Source organism: Hyperolius riggenbachi, chromosome 8 (assembly GCF_040937935.1).
Source record: "Hyperolius riggenbachi isolate aHypRig1 chromosome 8, aHypRig1.pri, whole genome shotgun sequence".
Taxonomy (NCBI): Eukaryota; Metazoa; Chordata; class Amphibia; order Anura; family Hyperoliidae; genus Hyperolius; species Hyperolius riggenbachi.
The window spans coordinates 18,508,248-18,533,011 of NC_090653.1; the positions used below are offsets into that span (position 1 = coordinate 18,508,248).

Sequence of the window (24,764 nt, forward strand, 5' to 3'; positions counted from 1 at the left end):
TAAGCTTACAGGTCTATAATTTCCTGGATCAGATTTTTTGCCCTTCTTAAATAATGGGAAAACGTGGGCTGTACGCCAATCCACTGGGACTCTGCTAGTTGCAAGAGAGTCACAAAAGATAAGATAAAGGGGCTTAGCTATAACTGAACTTAATTCTCTTAGGACCCGAGGATGCATGCCATCCGGGCCAGGTGCCTTGTCTATTTTTAATTTATTTAGTCTTGCCTTTACTTCTTCCTGCGTTAAGTATTTAATATTACAGTTAGAAGATTGAGACTCTTCTGCCTCTGTAATTTGCAACAGTGCTGTTTCCTTTGTGAAGACAGAAGCAAAGAAAGCATTTAATAACTCTGCCTTACCTTGGTCATCCACCATTGAGTTCCCACCCTCATCCTTTAGGATTCCTATACAGTCAACCTTTCTTTTTTTAGAGTTGATGTACTTGTAAAACTTTTTTGGGTTAGATTTGATATCCCTAGCGATTTGATTTTCAGCTTCAATCTTTGCCAGCCTAATTTCTTTTTTACAATTTTTATTGCACTCCTTATAATTGCTTAGTGCAGCCTCAGTCCCCTCCTGTTTTAGGACCTTATAGGCATTCTTTTTCCTCTTCATTTTATCCCTAACCTTTCTATTCATCCATAGAGGCCTTTTTTTATTCCTAGACATTTTGTTTCCATATGGGATATACATACTACAATATTAATTGAGAATACGTTTAAAAGCTTGCCATTTCCCTTCAGTGTCGTCCCCTTGTAGTACATTATCCCAGTTCACCAAACTTAGTGCCTGCCTAATGTCAGCACTAAACATTATTCATCCTTACAAAAGCATAAATATAAAATATACATATATGAACAACTATTGTGGTATTTAAACTTTCTTAGGAGTTGCCAACTCTGACCATCACAAATGCATTAGCAGATATTCACAATATATCAGTATAACTTTTTCCTATGCAGTGTTACTAATATGTATCTCAGAATATAGATTAAAGACACCACACAGTAGGGACAGCTTGATTTATTGGGAATTACATGTATTCAGAATGGTGGGGATAAAAACTGTGACAACACAGCATGAACATATTTAGGTAGGGAAGTCAGTAAGTGGATAAAGCAGACTGGGTGTAGTTTACTAAAAAAGATGCAAAGGAATCTGGAAGTAAAATGGAGTGCTAACTAAGAGAAACCAGTTAGAAAATTTACTTTTTTCTACCCCAGAAAGGAGATTGGTTGCTTTGAACAGCTGCTTGACTTTTGCTTGTATTTTCCTTGCACCACTTTAGATACATCTTCCCCACTGCATCACATTATCTCTAATTCTCCTCCTCCATCAGTTCAAGCTGCCTGCTCAGTGCTGCTCCTCTATGATCCGGTAGGGATCTACGATGGGGCAGCACGTGTGGGAACATAGCAGCCATGACAGCTGGCTCCATTGACAATATCCAGTCTTGCATCACTTCACACTGCGTGTCTCCTGTGCACAGCTCCCATCACTGGGGCATTGGACAGCACTGCTAATCTCCTTCTGGAAGAGCAGGAGCTGGAAGATAGATTTAAAAATAAACATCAGTCTTGTATGATCTATAACATAGATTTAATCAACAGAGATCACATTATACAACATTGTAACTTTGCATTAGAACAATCTGTTTGAACAATCAGAACTTCATATTATTACCCGACAATGCCAGATTGATTAAACTGAATCTCTGATAATTCATCTTGTGAATTGTCAATCCTCATTAGGTCTGTACCAATCTGATCTATCGAAAAGATTGGTCAACTGATTTTATTGTTCTGTGTATGTCCTCCATTATGCTTGGTGCAGTTGTGGAACAACAAATACTAAACTTGTAAAGTCACCTAATATTGACATGTTTGGTGAAAATCCTCTACATCCAGAACATGGACAGAACATTTTTTGGAAAGCTTAGGAGCCGATACTTTGTCAGATAAATGGGTACAGCAGGAGTGGAGGTCAGTATTCTTGTGTTTTCTGATATATGCACATTTTATTTCAGCTATCTAATGAGGACTTGAGGAAACTGGCAGACTCTAAACTTTGCGATGTAAGTATCTGTCTTTTTCCTTTACTAGTGAATAAGTGCTAGATCATTAGAGGTCCAAAAAATAGGAGTCCAAAAAGAGGAGGGGAGAGATAGGTCAAATAATTGGTGAGGAGGATTGGTCTAAAACAGGGGTCTCAAACTCGCGGCCCGCGGGCCATTTGCGGCCCTTGATACAATATTTTGTGGCCCTCGCCGGCAAAAGCTTCCTTACAGTTCGCTTCAGTGCTCCCAAGTAATCCCCCGCATCCTCGCTGCTAAACAAGGGCTGCAGAGCCCCCAAATCGCCCGGGGGGCAATCTGCCGGCATTTCCTGGAAGGGGCAGAGCTTTCAGCTTCAGCTCTGCCCCTCCTGACGTCAATCATCACATGGATCGCCGCCTCTCCCGGCCCCTCTCTGTGAAGGAAGAGTGAGGGGGGCAGGCAGAGGCGGCGATGCGCCGCAATTGTGAAATTCCTTATGCGGCCCAGCCTCATCCTGACTTTGCCTCCTTCGGCCCCCCAGGTAAATTGAGTTTGAGACCCCTGGTCTAAAACATATTATCTCCGTAACTCTTCTCTGCTACTGTAACTAGTGTTGGTGTTTGAACTTAGCATGTGGAAATGGGAAATCTGAATTACTGCCGACTGCCACACTCAGTATAATTTCAGTATCAGACAAGCCGACAGAGTCAGGGAAAGTTTCACATGACTCCGATGTTTCCTAGAAGGAGGAGGCATTGGAGTCACATGAAATGCACCATGAAGCGCAAGTGAGTGAACTTCCCCTTGATCCTGTCCACTTATCCGGTACTGAAATGGTACTGAAGGGTGGTCGTTGGCAATTCAGAATTCAATATGCTGAATTTAAAGACCAACACTTTGGGCCCTTTTCCACTGGGTAATGCAATCATAAGCACAATTGGTCTGCATTGTGATGATGGTACCTTCAATTTCCACTACTACGTTTGAGCTGCATTCCGTAGGGTATATGAGCGCAACTGCAGTAATACTGTGAAGGCCGAGGATTGTGATTTGGGAAAAAATTAACTGTGCTAGTAGAAAAACAGCTCCACAATTTACACGTTCATCGCTGTACTGTTGCCCTCACTGTAACACTAGCTGGTCACTTATGATCCAGCTCTGATTCCTTAAGAACAACTTTTATATCTGGATACATTCTAACTATAAGATCTCTAGGAGATCCTTGGCCTAATCTTTCTTTCTATTAGTTTCAATCTGCAGCCAGATAAGCCTTTCAAGAATAGAAAGAAAGCTGGAATTTCTTGTCTTTAGTCACAGTAATCTTTTTACCTTCTTTTAGTATTGTCAGAAGACTATCCAGAGGCTCCTACCATGCTGTAGGCCACCTTGACCAATAATCTAGAATGGGAGCTGCCGATCCTTCCTAATGGGTTAGCAAGAGATTGGGCATTCATCTTTGCAATGTATAAATCCAAACTGATAGCTAAGCTTAAAACTTAGATTTTTTTTCAGCAAAAGTAACGTTTATATTAATTTCCAGTGTGTGATCTCCTAAACACACACTTCTGTAGATGAAAACAGAACTTGTTTTCAGGTGAGATCGGGCTTGATGAATCTTAATGTGGATGTTGATTTCTGCTGCAGTCTATAATTCACATGATTATCTAAGCCTCTATTTTACAGGCTAAAAGCCGTGATGATGTAATACAAGGAACTGTGGTAAGAAAATACTGTTATTTTAAATCTTTAGGAAAACTAAGTGTTTTGTATTTTGTTATAACAAATCCTTTAAAGGAGTTATCAGGGCAAATCTATGAAAAAGAGTGGTACTTACCGGGGGCTTCCTCTAGCCCCAAGCTCCCAGCATGTCCCTCGCCGCAGCTCTGAAGTCAGCCATTTGCCGGAGCTCCGACCCGGTCCCCGGCGATGACATCAGAGCTACACGGAGGTCGGCCTGTACTGCGCCTGCGCGATCAGCGCTGTCAATCACCGCCACGTGGTCCGGATCGGACTGCGCAGGAGGTAGTAGTTCTGCGCCTGCGCAGTCCGATCCGGACCACGTGGCGGTGATTGACAGCGCTGATCGCGCAGGCGCAGTACAGGCCGACCTCCGTGTCGCTCTGATGTCATCGCCGGGGACCGGGTCGGAGCTCCGGCAAACGGCTGACTTCAGAGCTGCGGCGAGGGAGGTCCTGGGAGCTTGGGGCTGGAGGAAGCCCCCGGTAAGTACCACTCTTTTTCATAGATTTGCCCTGATAACGCCTTTAAGGGCTTTTGGCCTCTAAGATGAGGATGGTACTAAGATGGTATCTTAGAATTTTTCCTGTATTTACCGTACTCTGAGGTGAAGACAAGGTATTCATTTTAGAGACCCTTTGCCTTTAATTTTTAGTTATAGGAAGACTCTTCCAGGTCTTTCTACTGTGGCACTGAAGCCTCACCTACTCATGGGCATAACAATAGGGGATGCAGCCCCTGCTCTCGCGTGGGGCCTGAGTCCACTCAGGGCCGCTTTGGGGGGCTGGAGGGGTCGCAGCATGAGGGGAGAGCTTGGTGGCACGTCGGTGGGGAGGGGACACGGCCCCCCCACCTCACCTCGGACACTCCCCTCTGCGCTCCCCTCCAGCATTGAATAGAGCCCATGCAGGCGGTGGGCAGTGGCAGATACATACCTTCCTTGCTTTACACGGATGTTCCTCTCTCTAGCAGCTTCTGACGCGACTTCCTGTATAAACAGGAAGTCGCATCAGACACTAGAGGGAGAAACATCCGTGTAAAGCAAGGAAGGTATGTATCTGCTGCTGCCCGCCGCCTGCATGGGCTCTATTCAATGCTGGAGGGGAGAGCCCGAGGTGAGGTGGGGGGGCCGTGTCCCCTCCCCACCGACGTGCCACCAAGCTCTCCCCTCATGCTGCGACCCCTCCAACCCCCAAAAATGGACCTGAGCGGGCCCCAGAGGGGAGGGGTGAGCCCGCTCAGAATTTCTGCATGGGGGCCCGGCGATTCCTAGTTACGCCCCTGTACCTACTGTACAATTTTAGGAACACCTCTTCAGCATTCTTCCTGTGCTCTGAGGCAAATTAGAGAAGCTCTGATGCCTTTATACATGACATCATTCAACCAAAGATTGTGTGATTAACAGTCATGAATACCACAGGTAGCAATACCCTAACATGTTATCATAAAAGCCTTAAGCAATAGGTGGCTATATAATTATTACTATATCTATTAATACAGCACTAACATCTAATTTAGTCATGTCACTGGCTGTCCTCAGGAGAGGTAAAAATCTAATCTCTTCCATAGTCCTATGTCTATGATAGTCTAAGGCCAATTTCTGGAGAAGGTACATTAACAAAAATATGCACTAATCGTGCTCTGTAAACCCCTGGGGGCCAATCAATAAACTGTAGTATTACATTTATTAATGACATATCCATGTCCATATCTATGTCCCTAAAAAACGTAATATCATTGTGACCACTTGAAATGGGATTATGATTACTTTATTATTTATATAACCACGTATGGGTAACTTTTTCTTTGTGTAGCAAGTAGCGATGGGCTTCCGAGTAAGAAGCCATTAGAATTCTGAATTAAAATGAGGCTTAATTGCCGCAGGTGTGCACATGGGAGACAGGGGGTTAGCTGAGCTCTGGCTATGCCGCCGGAAGGCACCGCTCAGGCCCCGCTGGGCCGATTTGCATAATTTTTTTTGCTACATGCAGCTAGCACTTTGCTAGCTGCGTGTGCAATCCGATCACCGCTGCTACCCGCTGATCCGCCGCTATCCGTCGTGCCGCAGCCGCCCCCCCCAGACCCCGTGTGCTGCCTGGCCAATCAGTGCCAGGCAGCGCTGTGGGGTGGATCGGAGTCCCATTTGACGTCACGACGTCGAGGACGTCGGTGACGTCATCCCGCCTGTCGCCATGGCGACAGGGGAAGCCCTCCAGGAGATCCCGTTCTTTGGGGCTGGGGGGATGCCGTTGAGCATTTTAACAAACCGCCAGGAGGGTTAACCATAAGTCCGCCGGCTCTCTCAATTCACTCATACGTGACCTATGGGATGCGTTGCAAGACTCACTACCGCACTTCTTTCTTCCGGCAATTAAGCCTCATTTTAAATCTGAATTTGAGTGACTTCCTACTTAGAAGTCCATCACTAGTAGCAAGGTACAGTAGTATAGCAATAGGGGATGCAGAGGTTGGCACCGTACCATGGCCCCTGGACCAGAAGGGCCCTCTTAGGGCCCTCCTTCATCCATCTTACTAGCTTATCCTTGGTGCTGAGCTGGTAATGAAGACCTCTATATGTGCATTGCACAGTGCTAATCCTTAGCAAACTGTTTCCTTATATTACTTGATTACACCTTTCTGACACTGCAGCAGGTGTTCAAGCTCCATATCAGTAGATATATACAAAACAGTCCACAAGGGGTTTTAAAGGAACAGCATCAATTTTTTTTAATTCTTCGTAAATATTATTCTACTTGCTTGCAGTCATATGAATAAGATATCCAATCCCAGAACCAAAATATGGCTGACACGTGTTTCATGGCCAAAGGCCGCTTCCTCAGAGGAAATGCGTTCAGTCAAAGTTGGCCGAACAGTCCGTACAAAGGGAAACGAGAGGGACACAATCTGTGATGCTGTCCACCAGTGTACAGCCCACATTGAGTACTGCTGAGTTTAAAACAAGCCAGAGCTCAGTATCAGAGTTATGAAGGCCCCATGCAGAATTCACACAAGCTCCTATGCCTCTGAGAAAGTAGTTATTATTTTTTTTGTTTATATAGCATCAACATCTTCCATAGCGTTGTACAACATACAAAAAACAAACAATAACATGGAACATAGATACATAAGCAGTTCAACATACTGTACAATCTGGACAACCAGTGACATAAGTACAGATATATACTATTGAGCAAAAATACACGTGTGAAATAATGAATTGAATGTGTAGTACGGATAATAAGTAGAACACAAGTAGCAACAAAAAGAGTCTCATATTTTTATTTTCAGTTATATAGCTTTATTTATAATATTGCATCGTACTGTCGCCGTTGCAGTTTAGAATCCAGATCAGCTGTAAAACAAAGCAGAGCTCATGATCCTTAGAACCTCCTTTCAGTAAATCCTTATCTCAAGCTGTTTCTCACTGTTTCTTGGCTTTTTTAAAGTGGTCTGAAAGTCAACATTTCTACTTAGCTCTAACACATTCCTTACAGCTTGAAAGCTACTATCCCAGAAAAAAAATTCTAGCACAACATCACTAAAATGGTTAAACAAAGCACTATCTCCTGCTATTCAGCTTCAAATTCGCATCCAAACTGGAGATAACAGTGTATTTTTTACTTGTTAAACACAAATGTATCAACACTGGAATGTAAACAAACACTCTCTGAGAAACTGTGTCTCCTTCAGGCACACACAGCTCAGAATAGCTCATTAGATGAGTTTTAATATGTAATAAAAAGCAGTTATAATACAAAAATAATAAAATGCAATGAAAGCTCTCAGGGCGAGATAAACTACATTTTGGAAACTTGTAATTTGTAAACAAACAATATTATTTGTGCACAAAAGCAAATATGATAACTATGAGTAAAACAAAGTAGGAAAACACAATTTTGTAGTGTATGTAATGGCAGAGTTCCAGACCACTTTAAGTTCCTCAGAAAACAGGAATGAGATTGACCAAGATAGTTTACTAACTCTTGCACAATCACCAGATGCACACTTTAAAGGTGGCTATACATCAGGCAACTTGGCGGCCGATCGACCATTCGACTCGATTATTATAATCGAATAGGATGAAAAATTGGTACCGCCAAGTGCATGTCTGACCGACAATGCGACCAATTTCGGGACGAAAATTGGTTGCATTCTCTATCACGCATGCTGCCTGCAAGATGTAGGGCCCACTTGCTCGATCAGGTGCACAGCGGGAACGGGGGGAAATTTCACGACAATCAACTAACGCAACTAAACCCCCGGCGCTGTCCCCCCTAATGAAGAATGTGCCCTGTGTAAAGTATACATTAAAGAGAAACTCCAACCTAGAATTGAACTTTATCCCAGTCAGTAGCTGATACCCCCTTTTACATGAGAAATATAATGCTTTTCACAAACAGACCATCAGGGGGCGCTGTATGACTGATTTTGTGCTGAAACCCCTCCCACAAGAAGCTCTGAGTACCGCGGTACTCTGGGCAAACTGCCACAATGTAACAAAGTTCACAGACAGGAATTAGCTGTTTACCCAGCCCACAGTAAAAATGTCACCATGTAATAAATGTCAGAATGTAAATCCGGGAGAGGAAAGATTTTACAATGAGCAACACTGACTAAATCATTTATACATAATTATGGTAAAATGAAGCTACATTTTTATTTTCACTGGAGTTCCTCTTTAACTGTCCACGGCCTGCCCTTGTCTCTCTGCTGACTTTGGGTGCATTCCCCTCTCCATACATGCACCCCCCACGTGGTTTCCTAGTAAGGGCGGGCGTATGACGTCAGACACGTGCGCCCTTACTAAAACCACGTGAGGTGCGCAGGAGGAATCCCAGAGGTGCCGGGGGGCGAGCCGGGCCACGGACAGGTAATGTATACTTTACACAAGGCACAGCATCGGGGTGGCAAGGGGGCGCACAAGGTCGTTTCCGGATTGATTTCAGCATGAAATTGATCAGGAATCAGCCTGTGGTGTATGGGCAGCTGACAGATCTCTCTCTTATCAGATTCAACAAGAAAGAGATTTGTCTCTTGGTCAAATCTGCCCATACATTGCTAGATGTATGGCTAGCTTAAAGAGAACCCGAGGTGGGTTTGAAGAATATTATCTGCATACAAAGGCTGGATCTGCCTATACAGCCCAGCCTCTGTTGCTATCCCAAACCCCCCTAAGGTCCCCCTGCACTCTGCAATCCCTCATAAATCACAGCCACGCTGCTGACAAACAGCTTGTCAGAGCTGGCTGTGTTTATCTTTATAGTGTCAGTCTGCTGCTCTCCCCGCCTCCTGCAGAACTCCAGTCCCCGCCTGCATCCCTTTCCTCCCTGCTGATTGGAGGGAAGGGGCGGGGGCAGGGACCGGAGCTATGCAGGAGGCTGGGTAGCAGCTGAGACTGACACTACAGATGTAAACACAGCCTCACAGCACGGCTGTGATTTATGAGGGATTGCAGAGTGCAGGGGGACCTTAGGGGGGTTTGGTATAGCAACAGAGGCTGGGCTGTATAGGCAGATCCAGTCTCTGTATGCAGATCACATTCTTTAAACACACCTTGGGTTCTCTTTAAAGCCACACTCTGCAGTCACGTGGAGGCTGCATGAATGCCTTGAAGTTATTGTATAGCAGTGACATTGTGCTACAGGTGCATCTTTAGGAATATTCCTCTTGGATGACTGACATTTATTTGTCAGGCTAGGCTAGAATTAATCAGGACTGTGAAAGTGACTTTTTCTCTTTTTATAGGAATATCTCCAGTGTATGCAGTGTGAGGCTGGTGGTTCTAGGGTAAGTCTTAACTAAACTATACAAAGAGTTCTTCATAAAAAAGAGAAAGAAGTGAAAGTTTGGCACTCTCCTTTATGCAGCAAGAAGGGTTAGCAATACCTGCAATCTCTCACCTCCCGTGTCAGGTTCTTCCAGCCTTCTATAATACTCTGGGACGTGCGCTCCGTGGAGAATGTAGAAGGAAGGCAAAAATGGTTTGTGTTCTCTAAAGAAAAGTATGTGCACCATCCGTCCGTTGCTTGTGGTGTTTATTAATCAAAAAGGCATCAATAAGGAAGAAATATACAGTGGTCAAAAAATTGTTACAATCTGACCTGTATGGCAGTCATGGTAGAGGGAGTGCGTGGCAGGCACTGGTGGAAGGAAGACGACAGGCGTTTCGTGTCACTCAGACACTGCGTTCCACCTGTAATGAGCCGCCCAGCAGCGTCTGGAAGAAAACAGTGGCAAGCTCCGCCCCTTCCAGGCGCTGTGCGCTCAAACCAATAGAGTCATGGAGTCGGAGAAAATTACGTCACATCCGCCTTGCTGAGCAGTCATGCGCCAAAAACATTGCATTCATATGGACTACATTACACACAAAGCCCGGCGGAAAAGGAAACCATTTGACCTAACGCCGCTCGTGAACACAATACTGCGTAGAAAGCAGGGGGTGGGACTCGCCCGGGAGGATGCAAATTTCAAACACATCCCACCTAAGGGCAAAACGTCCTGTGTCCATATTTCATGTGGGCAAGGCTGACGTCATACAGCCCCGGAGGGCTCCAAACAAAGGGAATGGGACACCTTTGAATATAATGGCCAAGTTATTTTATTTAATTTATTTTATTATATTATTTTATTATTCTATTTTATTAATTTATTTTATTCACTTGGTCATTATATTCAAAGGTGTCCCAATCCCTTTGGGGAAGGGGGGAAGGGAGATCACATCAGTGGAATGCCGAGAGCAGAGTAACCTCTCATTTACACTCTCAGTAGCACCCAATTACGTGCCCCCGCTGCTGCCACAATGGCCAAACTCAGGTGCCACCGGCTACCAAACTATTCAGTTGGTGCTGCCATAGCTGCAGTTTACATTGTGGTCCATGGAGGGCGGAGCCCAAATTACCAGACAGGTTACATGGCCTAATTAACTGATTTGCTGTATTCTGATCATCATTTTTCCTATTTTCGTAATTGAAACCTACCTGATTTTTTTTTTTTTTAGGCCTTAATGCATGCACTCTCATCCAAGATTCAGGTATGTGTTAAGGGTATATATTACCATCACATATCTTGTTCTTCAAGAAACAAGATAACATGACGAGTATAGTAAATTACTTCTATTCTGTCACTTCCCTGGTTTGGTCTTTGTATTATTGTATTCTGCCATTCTCTTTGTCCCAGACAAGTCCAGCCCTGTGTTGTACAGCAGGACAGAAGGCTATTGAATCTTGTGACCTCTCTAAAAAATGACTTTGTACAGTAATCCTGCATCTGAGCAGCTGTACTTTCTACTAGTGATGAGCCAAAACTTGGAGTTTGCATAATAATGAAATGAAATTTGAAATTATAACAAAAAATCATAATTTGTAATTATCAGAAAATGTTGTAATTTTTAAAGGATACCCAAAGTGACATGAGACATGACGAGATAGACATGTGTATGTACAGTGCCCAGCACACAAATAACTATGCTGTGTTCCTTTTTCTCTTTCTCTGCCTGAAAGAGTTAAATATCAGGTATGTAAGTGGCTGACTCAGTCCTGGCTCAGACAGGAAGTGACTACAGTGTGACCCTCACTGATAAGAAATTCCAACTATAAAACACTTTCCTAGCAGAAAATGGCTCCTGAGAGCAAGAACGAGATAAAAAGGGGAATGTCTTATCAGTGAGGGTCACTCTGTAGTCACTTCCTGTCTGAGTCTGGACTGAGTCAGTCACTTACATACCTGATATTTAACTCTTTCAGGCAGAGAAAGAAAAAAAAGAACACAGCATAGTTATTTGTGTGCTAGGCACTGTACATACACATGTCTATCTCATCATGTCACAGGTCACTTCGGGTATCCTTTAAGTTCATGTCATAATTTTAATCATGTTTCATTCCTAATTTCATATTTTAGCGTAATTACAAAAAAATACATGAAAAAAGGAGTAACGCAAAATGGTAATGGTTTTATGCAAAAATTCTTCGCACAAATGATCATAATTATGAAATCATAATTATAAAATATGTGTGATTACAAAAATGTTGCCACAAAAATAATTGTAATTACAAAAATTATTGCTAGTATTATTATTCATTCGGAAATTACAAGTTCCCAAAGTACAGTTTTTTTTGCTCTTTATTCATAACTGGTTTATTCATCTTGTAATATAAGCAGAAATGCTTTCTGAGTGTCTGCACAGTCAGTGAAGTATTTATTTAATTGTATCAAGTGAGGAATATAAACACAAGATAACATTATCTCCAGTTTGGATGCATCCAGCTTTCTCTGCAGGAAACTTGCGTTTAACTAATTGAATGCTGTTCTAGTATTAAAAAAAATCGTGGTAGTATATAATATGCTTTAAATAATCTTTTAGAGCAAAGAAAAGAAGAAATGCTGGGTTTCATTCCGCTTTAATGGCTACATGTGACTCCATAAAACCCAATAGGTCGGTGCATCCAGCACATCAAAGTCCTGTCTGATGGACTGCGGTATGAACAACGTTAGTGTAAAGCCTGGCAAGTGGCAGTATAGGGGTGGTCCTAAGAGATCTTTGCTTGTCAACACTTCTGATGTTAATGGTTTCAAATGGTTGATTGTTACTGTTATCTGTGCAACATTACCCTGACTTCCTGTTCCTGTGACTATCTGGTCTCTATTGTTAATTAGAGATGTCGCAAACATATACATTTCCGTTCGTGAACAGCGAACTCGAACATGCAAACCCGGTGAACCCGATCAATGGGCATTCAAATTTTAAAACCTACAAGGACTGTTTCTGGCCACAAAAATGATGGAAAAGTTGTTTAATGCGGTCAAACACCTGGAATGTGGAATGCTGGAGAGGGACCCATGGCAAAAGTCCCACCAAAAATTACATTACATTCCTACAAATAATGCACTGGAGTGGTGCTGTGCGTGCAACTTAATGTAGAAACAAAAGCAGTGGTGTACACCTATACTCAAAAAACCTTCTCTGGACCCATCTTCCCTGCCTAACTACCAACCTATTTCTCTTCTTCTCTTCTCATCCAAATTACTTGTCTATACTGACTTAGTCCGTCACCTCACTACCATTTATCTGTTTGATGACCTCCTCTGGATTCTGCCCTAGACGCTCAACTGAAACTGTCCTACTTACCCTCCCTGGCGGTAAGCCCGACACAGTGTCGGGCTAGCCGCCGCAGGGGATCGCATGGCCCCGGGAGGATTTTCTTGAATAAAAATGGTGTTTTTTAGTTAAGCTAGCACTTTGCTAGCTAACCATGTTCCCCAAGTGCCTCCGGTCCCCTCTGATCACCGTCGATCCCCGCCGGTAAACGTACCCCTTAGGGATCCCGCTATGGCGCAGCCTCCCAATCAGCACCTGGTTTCGCTATGGGGAGGATCGGAACTGCGCATGATGTCATGACGTCATGTCCGATCGTCGCCATAGCGACGAGTGAAGCAAATTGGGAAGCTGTGGCTCTCGCGGGATCGCGAACGTTGCCGGCGGCGATCGGGGGGCCAGACCGGTGCCGGGGGACTTGGGAGCCACAGTTAGCTAGCCTAGTGCTAGCTAACATTCAAAAAACACTTTGAATTAAAAAAATCCCTCCCGCATACGCAGCCAACGCATCTGCGTACCACCAGGGAGGTTAAAATAACCAATGACCTGGTAACTGCTAAATCTAATGGCCCGCCGTCGGTCCAATTATTCGTCTGATGCTACGGCGGCTGCGCGGCTGTGGCCACGCGTGCTTGCTCCTGCGCGCATATCCGGGAGCTTACTGGGCAGGCGCAGTACAAGAAAAACTCACCTCGTCAAACTCAAAACTCACCTCCTCAGACAAGCATACTCTCTCTCTCTCCTATACGTTAAACCTTTAGACCAGGGGTAGGGAAGCTATGGCTCGGGAGCCAGATGTGGCTCTTTTAATGGCTACAGCTGGCTCACATACAAATAAGTAGGGGTTTATTCACTAAGCTGCACTGCTCAAGCAAAATTTTCAAAGTAGACAAGCTACTGCTGTAGCTGCAGTGCTTCACAACTAATTTTACTCGCGCTACCCCAAAACGAACGGCTGCTCCAATTGTCCCACTCTGGACCCTGTCAGGTCTAGTGACTTTGTAGGATGAGATCTCCGCACTTTGGCCCAATAGGCTGCCTGTCAAGTGACAGGCAGCCTATTGGGCCAATCAAAGTGCAGGGATCTCGTCCGGCAAAGTGAATCAACCCCCAAGTCAGCTAGCTAATTGTACAAGCTGTTAGTTGGTATTTCTCCTGTCTGGCTCTCGGGGAAATTGCTGATGTTGCTGAAACCCAAGAGAAGCTAAACATGTGTCTGACACTGCTGCTGCCCGGGGGATCAACTGTATACACATCACCATGACAACAGGGACGTGAGCCCTACTGTCTCAGTTTTGTATGGCTCTCACGGAATTACATTTGAAAATATCTGGCGTTTATGGCTCTCTCAGCCAAAAAGGTTCCTGACCCCTGCTTTAGACAGTAGGGCCTTTTGGCCAGGGCTCTCTTCCCCTTGTCTCACAATGCTGAGCAATTGGTGTACATACCACCCACCCTAGTGTAAAATATGTAGTTAATTTGTTCACTGCATTAGCTGTTATACACTCTTGTTTTGTGTTAACTGTTGTACTGTTTTTTTTTTTGTGTTGTTATACCCTGTATGCTGTTGTACAACGCCATGGAAGATGCTGGTGCTATATAAATTAATGATAATAATAATAATAATAATAGCTCTGGGTGTCAGTGGGCTGTGGAATGTCACACACAGAGAAATGCAATAGTACTATCAGAATACAGTGAAATAATAATGCACTGGAGTGGTTCTGTGCCTGCAACTTAATGTAGCAACAGTAGTGTGCACACAGCTCTGGGCGTCAGTGGGCTGTGGAGTGACACACACACACACACACGGCTGATGTACTATCCCTCAAAGGACTGTTTGGGGTGCTTTCACAGCAAGTGAGGAGCAAGAACACGGGCCTAGCTAATGCTTTCCCTACCTATCTGCAGCAAGTCTGACGGTGCTCTCACTAACGGTCAGCAGCCAGCAGAGAATGAATCCAACATGGCCACCGCAACTGCTTTTTAATAGGGAGGTCCAGGAGAGGGTGTTGGCTGATTGGCTGCCATGTGTCTGCTGACTGTGAGGTAAGGGGTCAAAGTCTGGCTCCATGATGATGTATAGGGGGCGGGTCGAACACGCCATATGTTCATAGTTTGCCAAGAACGGGGAACAGCGGAAATGCACTGGGAACTGTCCGGGCCATCTCTATTGTTCATGTAAAAGGTCCCTGGAACAGGAAGTGAGGTAATAATCTTAACAATTAAGGCACGAGTCTTGCTCAAGGACTTCTTACTGAATAGGCTCTGACCCTAGCCAGGATTTTAACTCTGGTCTTAACCAGTGCATTATCCAGTAATAAAGAGCTGAGAGAGGTTCTAAACAAGTTATTCTCATTATTGTCTAATCCCTGTTGACATATAGTACATACACACATACATACATTATAAGGGAAGACGCCGAGAGCCCAGTATAGTGTAGTATGTACTGTAAATTGGGTATGGAAGGTAAGTATAGGTAGGTTATACTCACAAACAAGGGTTACCGTCCAGGTAACCACTATGAAGGCAGGTGAGGAGATTAGACCTGTCACCACTCAGGATTAAGAAGTCGCTCTCTGTAGATAGGGAAAAAAGAAGAATTCCCCTCCAACAGGGGTGGAAACAACTGCAAAAGTAGTACAGAGGCGCCAACAGGGTAAAAACAATATTTCTTTAAAATGGTTAAAATGAAGTAGGTAGCGGTGGACTTACCCCTCCAAAACAGACACAAAAATTGCTGTTTTAAGCAAAAATCAGTTTATTTACATACTCCGAACAACATATTATACATTGACAACACAGAAGTGAAAGTTTCTGTTTTTTTTTTATTATTTTTTTTTAATTTTATAATCATACACATGTTTTTGAAGTTCTTGACCATATTCTGTATATGGATTTTGATATGTTGTTATTTATCTGGTAAAAGATTAACAGAGATAACATTTCAATGATTTACACATGAACATTTACATATAAGTCTATGCAACTAAAGCTTAGTATTTGCCTGATTATTGTCTTGCAGCAAGCTGAGCTTGGTGAAACCAAATGTAGTAAGGTAAGTGAACACCCGGATAATAATAATATTGGGAACAGTGAATGAAACAAAACATATCTAGGTTAAAATTATTCACAATTTCTTTATTACAGAGAGAGCTTCTTAATAAACTAAATGGACCACCCTCACGTCGTTTCTTTAGTGGTGGAGATTTCTTTGGTGGTGGTCCTAGCGGAGGTGCCTTTGGTCCTGGTGGAGGTGCCTTTGGTCCTGGTGGAGGTGCCTTTGGTCCTGGCGGTGGAGGCGGCTTTGGTCCTGGTGGAGGTGCCTTTGGTCCTGGCGGTGGAGGTGGCTTTGGTCCTGGTGGAGGTGCCTTTGGTCCTGGCGGTGGAGGTGGCTTTGGTGGCGGTCCTTTTGGAGGTAGCTTTGGTGGCAGTTCTGGTGGAGGTGGCCTTGGTGTTTTTGAAAGTTTACTTCAAAGTTTTGGCATGGGTCGCAAATAACCCACAGACACAGAGCATTCACGTGGTAAGTATATTCTGAAGGTAACAATTACTTCTTAGGAACGGTTATAATAATGATACAAACTTTTTCTCTCTAAATACTCTTTATAAAATAATTACATTTTAAATATCAATGTTTTGCTGACTTATTCCATCATCACAGTAATAGGAATGTCATAATGAAAATGTACAAACAGCCATCACTGATCATCTTCTAAGACTGCTCATTTTCTGTCTGTAAAGCTGATGTTTTTACTAGAAGACTGTTTATGTTTGTTCCCTATAGACTGGGTAAAAGTTATAGGAAACCTTAAGTGACATGGGACAAGATGAGATAGACATGGGTATGTACAGTGCCAAGCACACAAATAACGATGCTGTGTCCCTTTTGTTCTTTCTCTGCCTGAAAGAGTTAAATATCAGGTATGTAAGTGGCTGACTCAGTCCTGACAGGAAGTGACTACAGTGTGACCATCACTAATACGAAAAAAACCTTTTTACCTCTTTCTTGCTCTCAAAAGCCATTTTCTGCTAGGAAAGTGTTTTATAGTTGGAATTTCTTATCAGTGAGGGTCACACTGTAGTCACTTCCTGTCTGAGTCAGGACTGAGTCAGCCACTTACATACCTGATATTTAACTCTTTCAGGCAGAGAAAGAAGAAAAAGAACACAGCATAGTTATTTGTGTGCTAGGCACTGTACACATGGGTGTAACAATAGGGGCTGCAGCCCCTGCACTCGCGGGGGGGCCCGGACTCCCCCCTCCTCCCCGGGGCCGGCTCAGGACCATTTTGGGGGGCTGGAGGGGTCGCAGCATGAGGGGAAAGCTATGGCCACACTCGGCGGGGAGGTGGGACGGTCCCCCCTCCCTCACCTCGGGCTCTCCCCTCTGTGCAGTGGCGGGCAGCGGCAGACAAACATATTTTCTGTGCGTTCCAGTGTGGACGCTTCCCTCTCTAGTGTCTGACCCTATTTTCTGTTTATACAGGAAGTCGCGTCAGAGGCTAGAGAGAGAAGCGTCCACGCTGGAGCGCACGGAAGGTATGTTTGTCTGCCGCTGCCCGCCGCTGCACATCTATATAGTTATTGAAGCTGGAGGGGAGCGCAGAGGGTAGAGCCCGAGGTGAGGGAACCGTCCCCCCCTCTCCGCTGAGTGTGGCCATAGCCTTCCCCTCATGCTGTGACCCCTCCATCCCCCAAAACGGCCCTGAGCGGGCCCAGGGGGGGTGTGCTCAGAATTTCTGCAGGGTTGCCCGGTGGGTCTTAGTTACGCCCCTGGCTGTACATACACATCTCTATCTCATCATGTCACATGTCACTTCGGGTATTCTTTAAATCCTCTTTCTTGTTGGGGTGAGGGGGCAAGAGAGGCTGTTTAAGTGGGGCAACAGTAGAAGAGGGCTCACCCTGATGTCAGAATACATGTGAAGTACCAGGCAGTTCTGGTCTATTTACCTGTGACGTGTCAGCCGTTGCCACATTATTGCATTAGTAGAAAAGAAGTATGCGGGGAGGAGTGGTATTGTACCTTAGCACTCTGCTGGAATTACAGGGGGGGGGGGGGGGGGGGGCGCAGTCAGGTAGTCATTAAAAATGTGTATGTATGTATGTATGTATGTATGTATGTATGTATCTATGCGCCGCATCGAAAACACCTTGACCAATTTCAACGACACTTGGTATACAGATCCCTTACTACCTGGGATGATATGTTCTGGGGGTCTCACGGTCCCCCTGCACACCTGGGCGGAGCTACAAACAGCTAATCAGATTTCACCCATTCAAGTCAATGGGAAAAATGTAAAAGGCTGCCATTCTTATAGTAATCAAGCCAGAGTCCCCACACATGGCACAGTTGGTCACTTGGTGACCGAGGTTACAAATCCAGGAAAAGTGGACGGAGCATTAAATAGCCAATCAAATTTTAGCCATTCATTTTAAATGGGAAAATGTAAATTGCAGCCATTCTTAGACTGTTAATCGCAAGGATCTCACACTTGCCACACTTTGTCACTAAATGACTGGGATTAATATTCAGGGAAGTGGGTGGAGCCTACAACAGCCAATCAAAATGTACCTATTGATTTTCAAAGGGAATATTTAAACTGCTGCCTTTCTTACACTGTTAATGGCAGAGGCTTCAAACTTGCTACAGTTGGTCATTGGGTGACTGGGCTTTCAATTCACTAAATGGGCGGAGCCACAAACAGCCAATCAGATTTCTTTGGTGGATAAACTGCTTCCATTCACACATTTTTGATGCCAGCAACCCGAAAGCTCACAAACTAGGATTAATATTCAGGGAAGTGGGTGGAGCATACAATAGCCAATCAAAATGTACCTGTTGATTTTCAAGGGGAATGTTTAAATTGCTGCCATTTTTACAAGGTTAATAGCAGATGCCTCAAAACTAATACAATCGGTCACTGGGTGACTGGTATTCAAATTCTGGAAAGTGGGTGGAGCCAAGAACAGCCAATCAGATTTGTTTAATTTATATGGGAATATACAAATGATTGATACCAAGGACCCCAAAGCTCATAAACTTGGTCATTGAGTGACTGCATGTCAAGGTCAGAAAAAGTGGGCAGAGCCATCAACTACATTTTTTACATGGCAAAATATAAACTGCTGCCATTCTTACACTGTTAATGGTAGGGTTCACAAACTTGACGCAGTTGGCCACTGGGTGACTGGGATTAATATTCAGAAAAGTGGGTGGACCCTACAGCAGCCAATCAAAATTCACCTATTGATTTTGAAGGGGAATATTTGCATTGCTGCCATTCTTATACTTTTAATGGCAAAGGCCTCAAACCTGGCACAGTTGGTCATTGGGTGACTGGGGCTCACATTCTGAAAAGGAGGCGGAGCCGCAAACAGCCAATCAGATGTGTTTCATTTCAGTGGGAAAATTTAAATTATTGATGCCAAGGACCACAAAGCTCACAAACTTGGTCATTGAGTGACTATATGTCAAGGTTAGAAAAAGTAGGCAGAGCCAACATCTAATTTTTTTGCATGGGAAAATATAAACTGCAGCCATTCTTACTGTTAATGGCAGGGTTCACAAACTTCACACAGTTGGTCACTGGGTGACTGAGATTAATATTGAGGAAAGTGGGTTGAGCTTGCAACAGCCAATTAAAATTCACATATTGATTTTCAAGGGTAATATTTACATTGCTGCCATTCTTACACTCTTAATGACAGAGGCATCAAAGCTGGCACAGTTGGCCATTGGGTGGCTGGGGTCCACATTCTGAAGAGGGGGTGGAGCCACCAACAGCCAATCAGATTTGTTTCATTTTAGTGAAAAGCTCTCAAACTTGGTTATTGAGTGACTGTAAGTCAAGGTTAGAAACAGTGGGTGGAGCCAAAAACGACTAACTTTTTACATGAGAAAATATAAACTGCAACCATTCTTACACTGTTAATGGCAGGGTTCTCAAACTTGACACAGTTGGTCACTGGGTGACTGGGTTTAATATTTAGAAAAGTAGTGGAGCCTACAACAGCCAATTAAAATTCACCTATTTATTTTCAAGGGAATATTTAAACTGCTGCCATTCTTACACTTTTAATGGCAGAAGTCTCAAACCTGCTACAGTCAGTCATTAAGTGACTGGGGTGCATGTATATTATTAATTATTATTTGCTTTTATTTTCCACAGGAGCTGAAGACTTACAGAAGAATATAGTACTGAACATGAACCATTAGTTTTCCTGCTAATCAACACAATGTATCAGATTCCCTTAAAATGCTCCACATAGGCTTCCCTTGTAATCCCTAAATGCTGATTTACTCTCTCTGTGATTTTTCTTTCTGTAGACATTAAATTTCTTGCATCACACATTACATGTCTCTGGTCTTAATTATGTGGCCTACAGGATAAGATTAAAGGATAATTAAACATATTGCTGATGATCCAAAATTATGCAGAATTATTAACACTAAGCAGGATAGTGGTATTTTGCACCAGGATAGCAAAAACATCGCCATATGGGCAGGTAGATGGAGGATGAAGCTTAACCACTTGAGATTTCAGGGTGTGAATTTAATGTCCTAATTGGCCCTGCTCTGTATTCCAGGACGTGAAATTCACGTCCTGCAGTTAGAAGGCTGCTGAGCACCCCCGCGTGTGCACGTGCGCGCTCCCGTGCACCCCTGTCGGTCCCTAGCATGCACAAGCTCGTTCAGGCTTGTGCACTTATTTCACAGTGAATAAGTGCTGCTAATAGCATCACTCATTCATGATGACAAGAAAAAAAAGTAAAAAAAAAATCCCTATTTTTTATTTGTCACTATTTAATAAAGCGTGTCTCTTCCCAAGAAGTAAAATATTAACTCCTACCTAACTAATTAACCCCTTGTGTCACTTATACTTAGCCCTAAGATAAGTGGACACCTCTAATGGCTGCTGCCAGTAACGTTTGGACGTGATCGTTAGGGCGACCCAACACTTTACATATGCATTGAAATGTGCACCATAGCGATCGTATCAAATCGCTACAAATGCACAAGCTGGCGATAATGGTATGCCACATTCCCAACTAATGATGCAACATGACATGTAGGGTATCAATTTAACCGGGAAAATACTCGGTGACAAGTGACACAGCTATAAAACATATTTTGAGATGTTTTATAGCTGTGGCACTAGTCATGGGAAATTCGTGATGGTTGAAATAGGAAAAAATGTGTATAAAATTAAATAATTCTTGAAAACAAATATTACCCAAAGAAAGCCTAGATTGTCCTGAAAAAAAAACTACTTGTGTATCACTTTGATGGCATAAGTAATAAAAAAGTTATTGATGTATCAATAGTGACAGCTGAAATGACAAAATTGTCAGGAGTCTTAAAGGGAGCCTAAACTGAGATGGAGATGCATTTTTCCTTTTAAAATAATACCGGTTGCCTGACTCTCCTGCTGATCCTGTGTCTCGAATACTTTTAGCCACAGCCCCTCAACAAGCATGCAGGTCAGGCGCTCTGACTGAAGTCAGACTGGATTAAAGGGGAACTGAAGTAAGAGGTATATGAAGGTTGCCATATTTATTTCCTTTTAATCAATACCAGTTGCCTGGCAGCCCTGCTGGTCTATTTCTCTGCAAGTAGTATCTGAATAACGCCGGGAACAAGCATGCAGCTAGTCTTGTCAGATCTGACATTAATGTCAGAAACACCTGATCTGCAGCATGCTTGTTCAGGGGCTATGGCTAATAGTATTAGAGGCAGAGGATCAGCAGGAGGGCCTGGCAAATGGCATTGCTTAGATGGAAATAAATATGGAGGCCACCATATCCCTCTCACTTCAGTTGTCCTTTAACTGCATGCTTGTTTCAGGTGTGTGATTCAGCCTCTACTGCAGCCAAAGAGAGCAGCAGGACTGCCCAGCAACTGGTATTGTTTAAAAGGAAACAACCATATCCCTCTGAGTTAAGGTTCCCTTTAAGGGGGAAAAAATGTGAAGTGGTTAATATTAATAAATGTAAAAGCCATGCCCCTTGGGTTTGCCAATGGTAGAGCACCATATAAGATGAATGACATACAGCTGGGAACATTAGGCTTGGAGAAAGACTTGGGAATATAGCAGCTTAAAGTAAAATTGAAGACAAAAAATACATGTAGATACTTGACACTGTAGTCCGGGCTTTCTCAACCAGGGTTGAGCACTCTTCGTAGTGCATTAAATGGGGTATGCTATTATGCACACTCACATTTAGTAGTTCAATCTACCGCTGCGCCTCAAGCTCCTCCAGTGGGTCGCCTCAAACCTGGAACAGCCTGGCTGGGGCTGGTGGTGCAGATGGAAAGCGAGAGAGCGTCCGTCTGGGGCGAGCGGTGCGCAGCCTGTGCCGTCTGACGTCACTGCCGGTTTCGGCGTTAGTCCACGCCTTCCTCAGGTCTAGGGATGATCGGAACCAGCAAATTCCATTCCGCCAGAAATCACGGATTTCGTCAGTGTTAAAATCCGTCGCTATGAAAATTCCGCCGGATTTGTACGAAATTCTGCGGAATTCCGGATTCCGTCGGAAATTTTTAAAAAATCTCTCTCTCTCTCTCTCTCTCTCTCTCTCTCTCTCTCTCCCCAGGTCTCAGTGTGTGGTAGGTAACTGAGTTAACCGCTATACCACCAACAACACTACATGCTGAAGCCAGCCTAGCATGTACCATTATGATCAATCCAAGAGAAAGTAGCGTGCTTAAGGATTTGTGGCATGTCAACTAACTTTTTACATGAGAAAATATAAACTGCAACCATTCTTACACTGTTAATGGCAGGGTTCTCAAATTTGACACAGTTGGCCACTGGGTCTCTTTGGAAAACTGTTGAACACAAAAGGCAAGGCCATGCCTGGCTACAGATCCTTAAGCAAGCTAATTTTTCTCTTGGATTGATCATAATGGTACATGGTAGGCTGGTTTCAGCATGTAGTGTTGTTGGTGGTATAGCGGTTAAGTCAGTTACCTACCACACACTGAGACCTGGGTTCAATTCCCAGCCCGGGTTCAATTCTTAGCCATGGTGAGTTGGCTTTTGACATGCTAAAAATCCTTAAGCACGCTACTTTTTCTCTTGGATTGATCATAATGGTACATGCTAGGCTGGCTTCAGCATGTTGTGTTGTTGGTGGTATAGCGGTTAAGTCAGTTACCTACCACACACTGAGACCTGGGTTCAATGCCCGGCCTGGGTTCAATTCCCATTCCACAGTGAGTTGGCTTTTGACATGCTACAAATCCTTAAACATGCTACTTTTTCTCTTGGATTGATCATAATGGTACATGCTAGGCTGGCTTCAGCATGTAGTGGTGTTGGTGGTATAGCGGTTAAGTCAGTTACCTACCACACCTGGGTGAGACTTGGGTTCAATTCCCAGCCCAGCCTGGGTTCATTTCCCAGCCATGGTATGTAAGCTGGCTTTTGAAAAACTACAATTCCCTGGAAGATGATACCCTCGGAAGATGATACAGGAGGAGAGATATTTTTGTTTTACGGAAAATTACGCGGAAATAAAAACATTTCCGAGGAATTCCGTATGAGAGGTTTAGCAATTCCGTTCTGACTGCCGGAATCGGAATTGACCTAATTCCGTCCGGAATCGCGGAATTAAGAATTCCGCGGAATCCAGCAAGCCTCCCTACTCAGGTCCACTGGAGGAGCTTGAGGCGCAGCGGTAGATTGAACTACTAAATGAAGTGTGATAAGTTTTTTATGTGCATAATAGCATACCCCATTTAATGCACTACGGAGCGCTCTCTATTTCTTTCCCTACTCTCTTGTTTTGACAGTTACTGGCACCAACCAGTTCAAGAGAGCCGCGCTGAGTGCATTCATAAAGGGCCAGTGCTAGTTTGTTATTTCTCTCTTTCAATTCCCTTCAGCACTCTGCAGGGGTTACTTGGCATTTTCACCCATTGCGGGGGGGGGGGGGGGGGGGGGGTAGAGTATAATAGAGCACATTATAATAGGGGGTGCTAGAGGCATATCAATAGACCCTGCAAGGAATGTGTGATGTCAGGGGAAAGAGAAGGCGTTGTGTGGGGGTACAAGTCAGAAGTAGAGTTGAGACCACATATATAGCATACTGCTGGCTTGTGAGGGTTCCCTTAGGGCGGGTGGTTTCCTGGAGCTTGTACTCCATTCAGCCAGTTAGGGTATTGGCCTTGTACCTTTGCTGTATGTGTGATGGCACTTTTTGCTGTGACTTGGATCATTGATGAGCAAATCCGATCCGGATGCTACTCGGATAGTAGCTATCCGGATTTCTCCCAGTAATGCATTGCGGCCTGGGCGGGGGGTTTAATCCTTACCCATCATGACGTCTTCTTCGTCCGTCCTTCGGCGCCTCCCACGATGCGCTCCACTCCGGCGTCACGTGACTACACACTTCCTCCTTCAACCCGGAAGGAGGAAGTGTTTTTTAGTCACGTGACGCCGGAGTGGAGCGCATCGTGGGAGGCGCCGAAGGACGGACGAAGAAGACGTCATGATGGGTAAGGATTAAACCCCCCGCCCAGGCCGCAATGCATTACTGGGAGAAATCCGGATAGCTACTATCCGAGTAGCATCCGGATCGGATTTGCTCATCACTGACTTGGATCTCTGCTGCACCTTCTGCTTATCACACAAATCAATAAAACATCTCAGCAAAAAAAAAAAAAAAAGTGTAATGTCCCTCAAGCTTGCTTGTGGCTGTTCAAATAAGTCAATGTATTTACTTGCCTGGTTGTGAAAGACATTATTTTAGTCAATACAATACTAGGGGCAGGAACCTGTTCAGGTAAGCTTACAAACTAGAGGGTAATGGGGTGGAGACACTAGATTAGGGGATGAAGGGGTTAGTGCATGAGATGGAGTGGAGTGGAGCTCAACAATTTTTAACCAGTGC

General features: G+C 44.1%; 1 protein-coding gene across 2 annotated transcripts in view; it reads left to right on the forward strand.

The window, feature by feature from the left end:
- The window catches only part of LOC137528637 (uncharacterized), a 177,150-nt gene that overhangs the window by 4,765 nt on the left and 147,621 nt on the right, over window positions 1-24,764 (forward strand). Inside the window, exons 3-9 of one of the 2 annotated variants that reach the window (XM_068250044.1) lie at window positions 2,027-2,074; window positions 3,719-3,754; window positions 9,518-9,559; window positions 10,770-10,802; window positions 15,889-15,921; window positions 16,014-16,389; window positions 20,039-20,218. The exons of the other annotated variant lie outside the window; for it this stretch is intronic. Coding sequence (XP_068106145.1) covers window positions 2,027-2,074; window positions 3,719-3,754; window positions 9,518-9,559; window positions 10,770-10,802; window positions 15,889-15,921; window positions 16,014-16,364 — 543 coding nt within the window. The 3' untranslated portion in view covers window positions 16,365-16,389; window positions 20,039-20,218. Of the gene's footprint in view, window positions 1-2,026; window positions 2,075-3,718; window positions 3,755-9,517; window positions 9,560-10,769; window positions 10,803-15,888; window positions 15,922-16,013; window positions 16,390-20,038; window positions 20,219-24,764 lie in introns of those variants that run through there. 2 annotated transcript variants of the gene reach the window in all.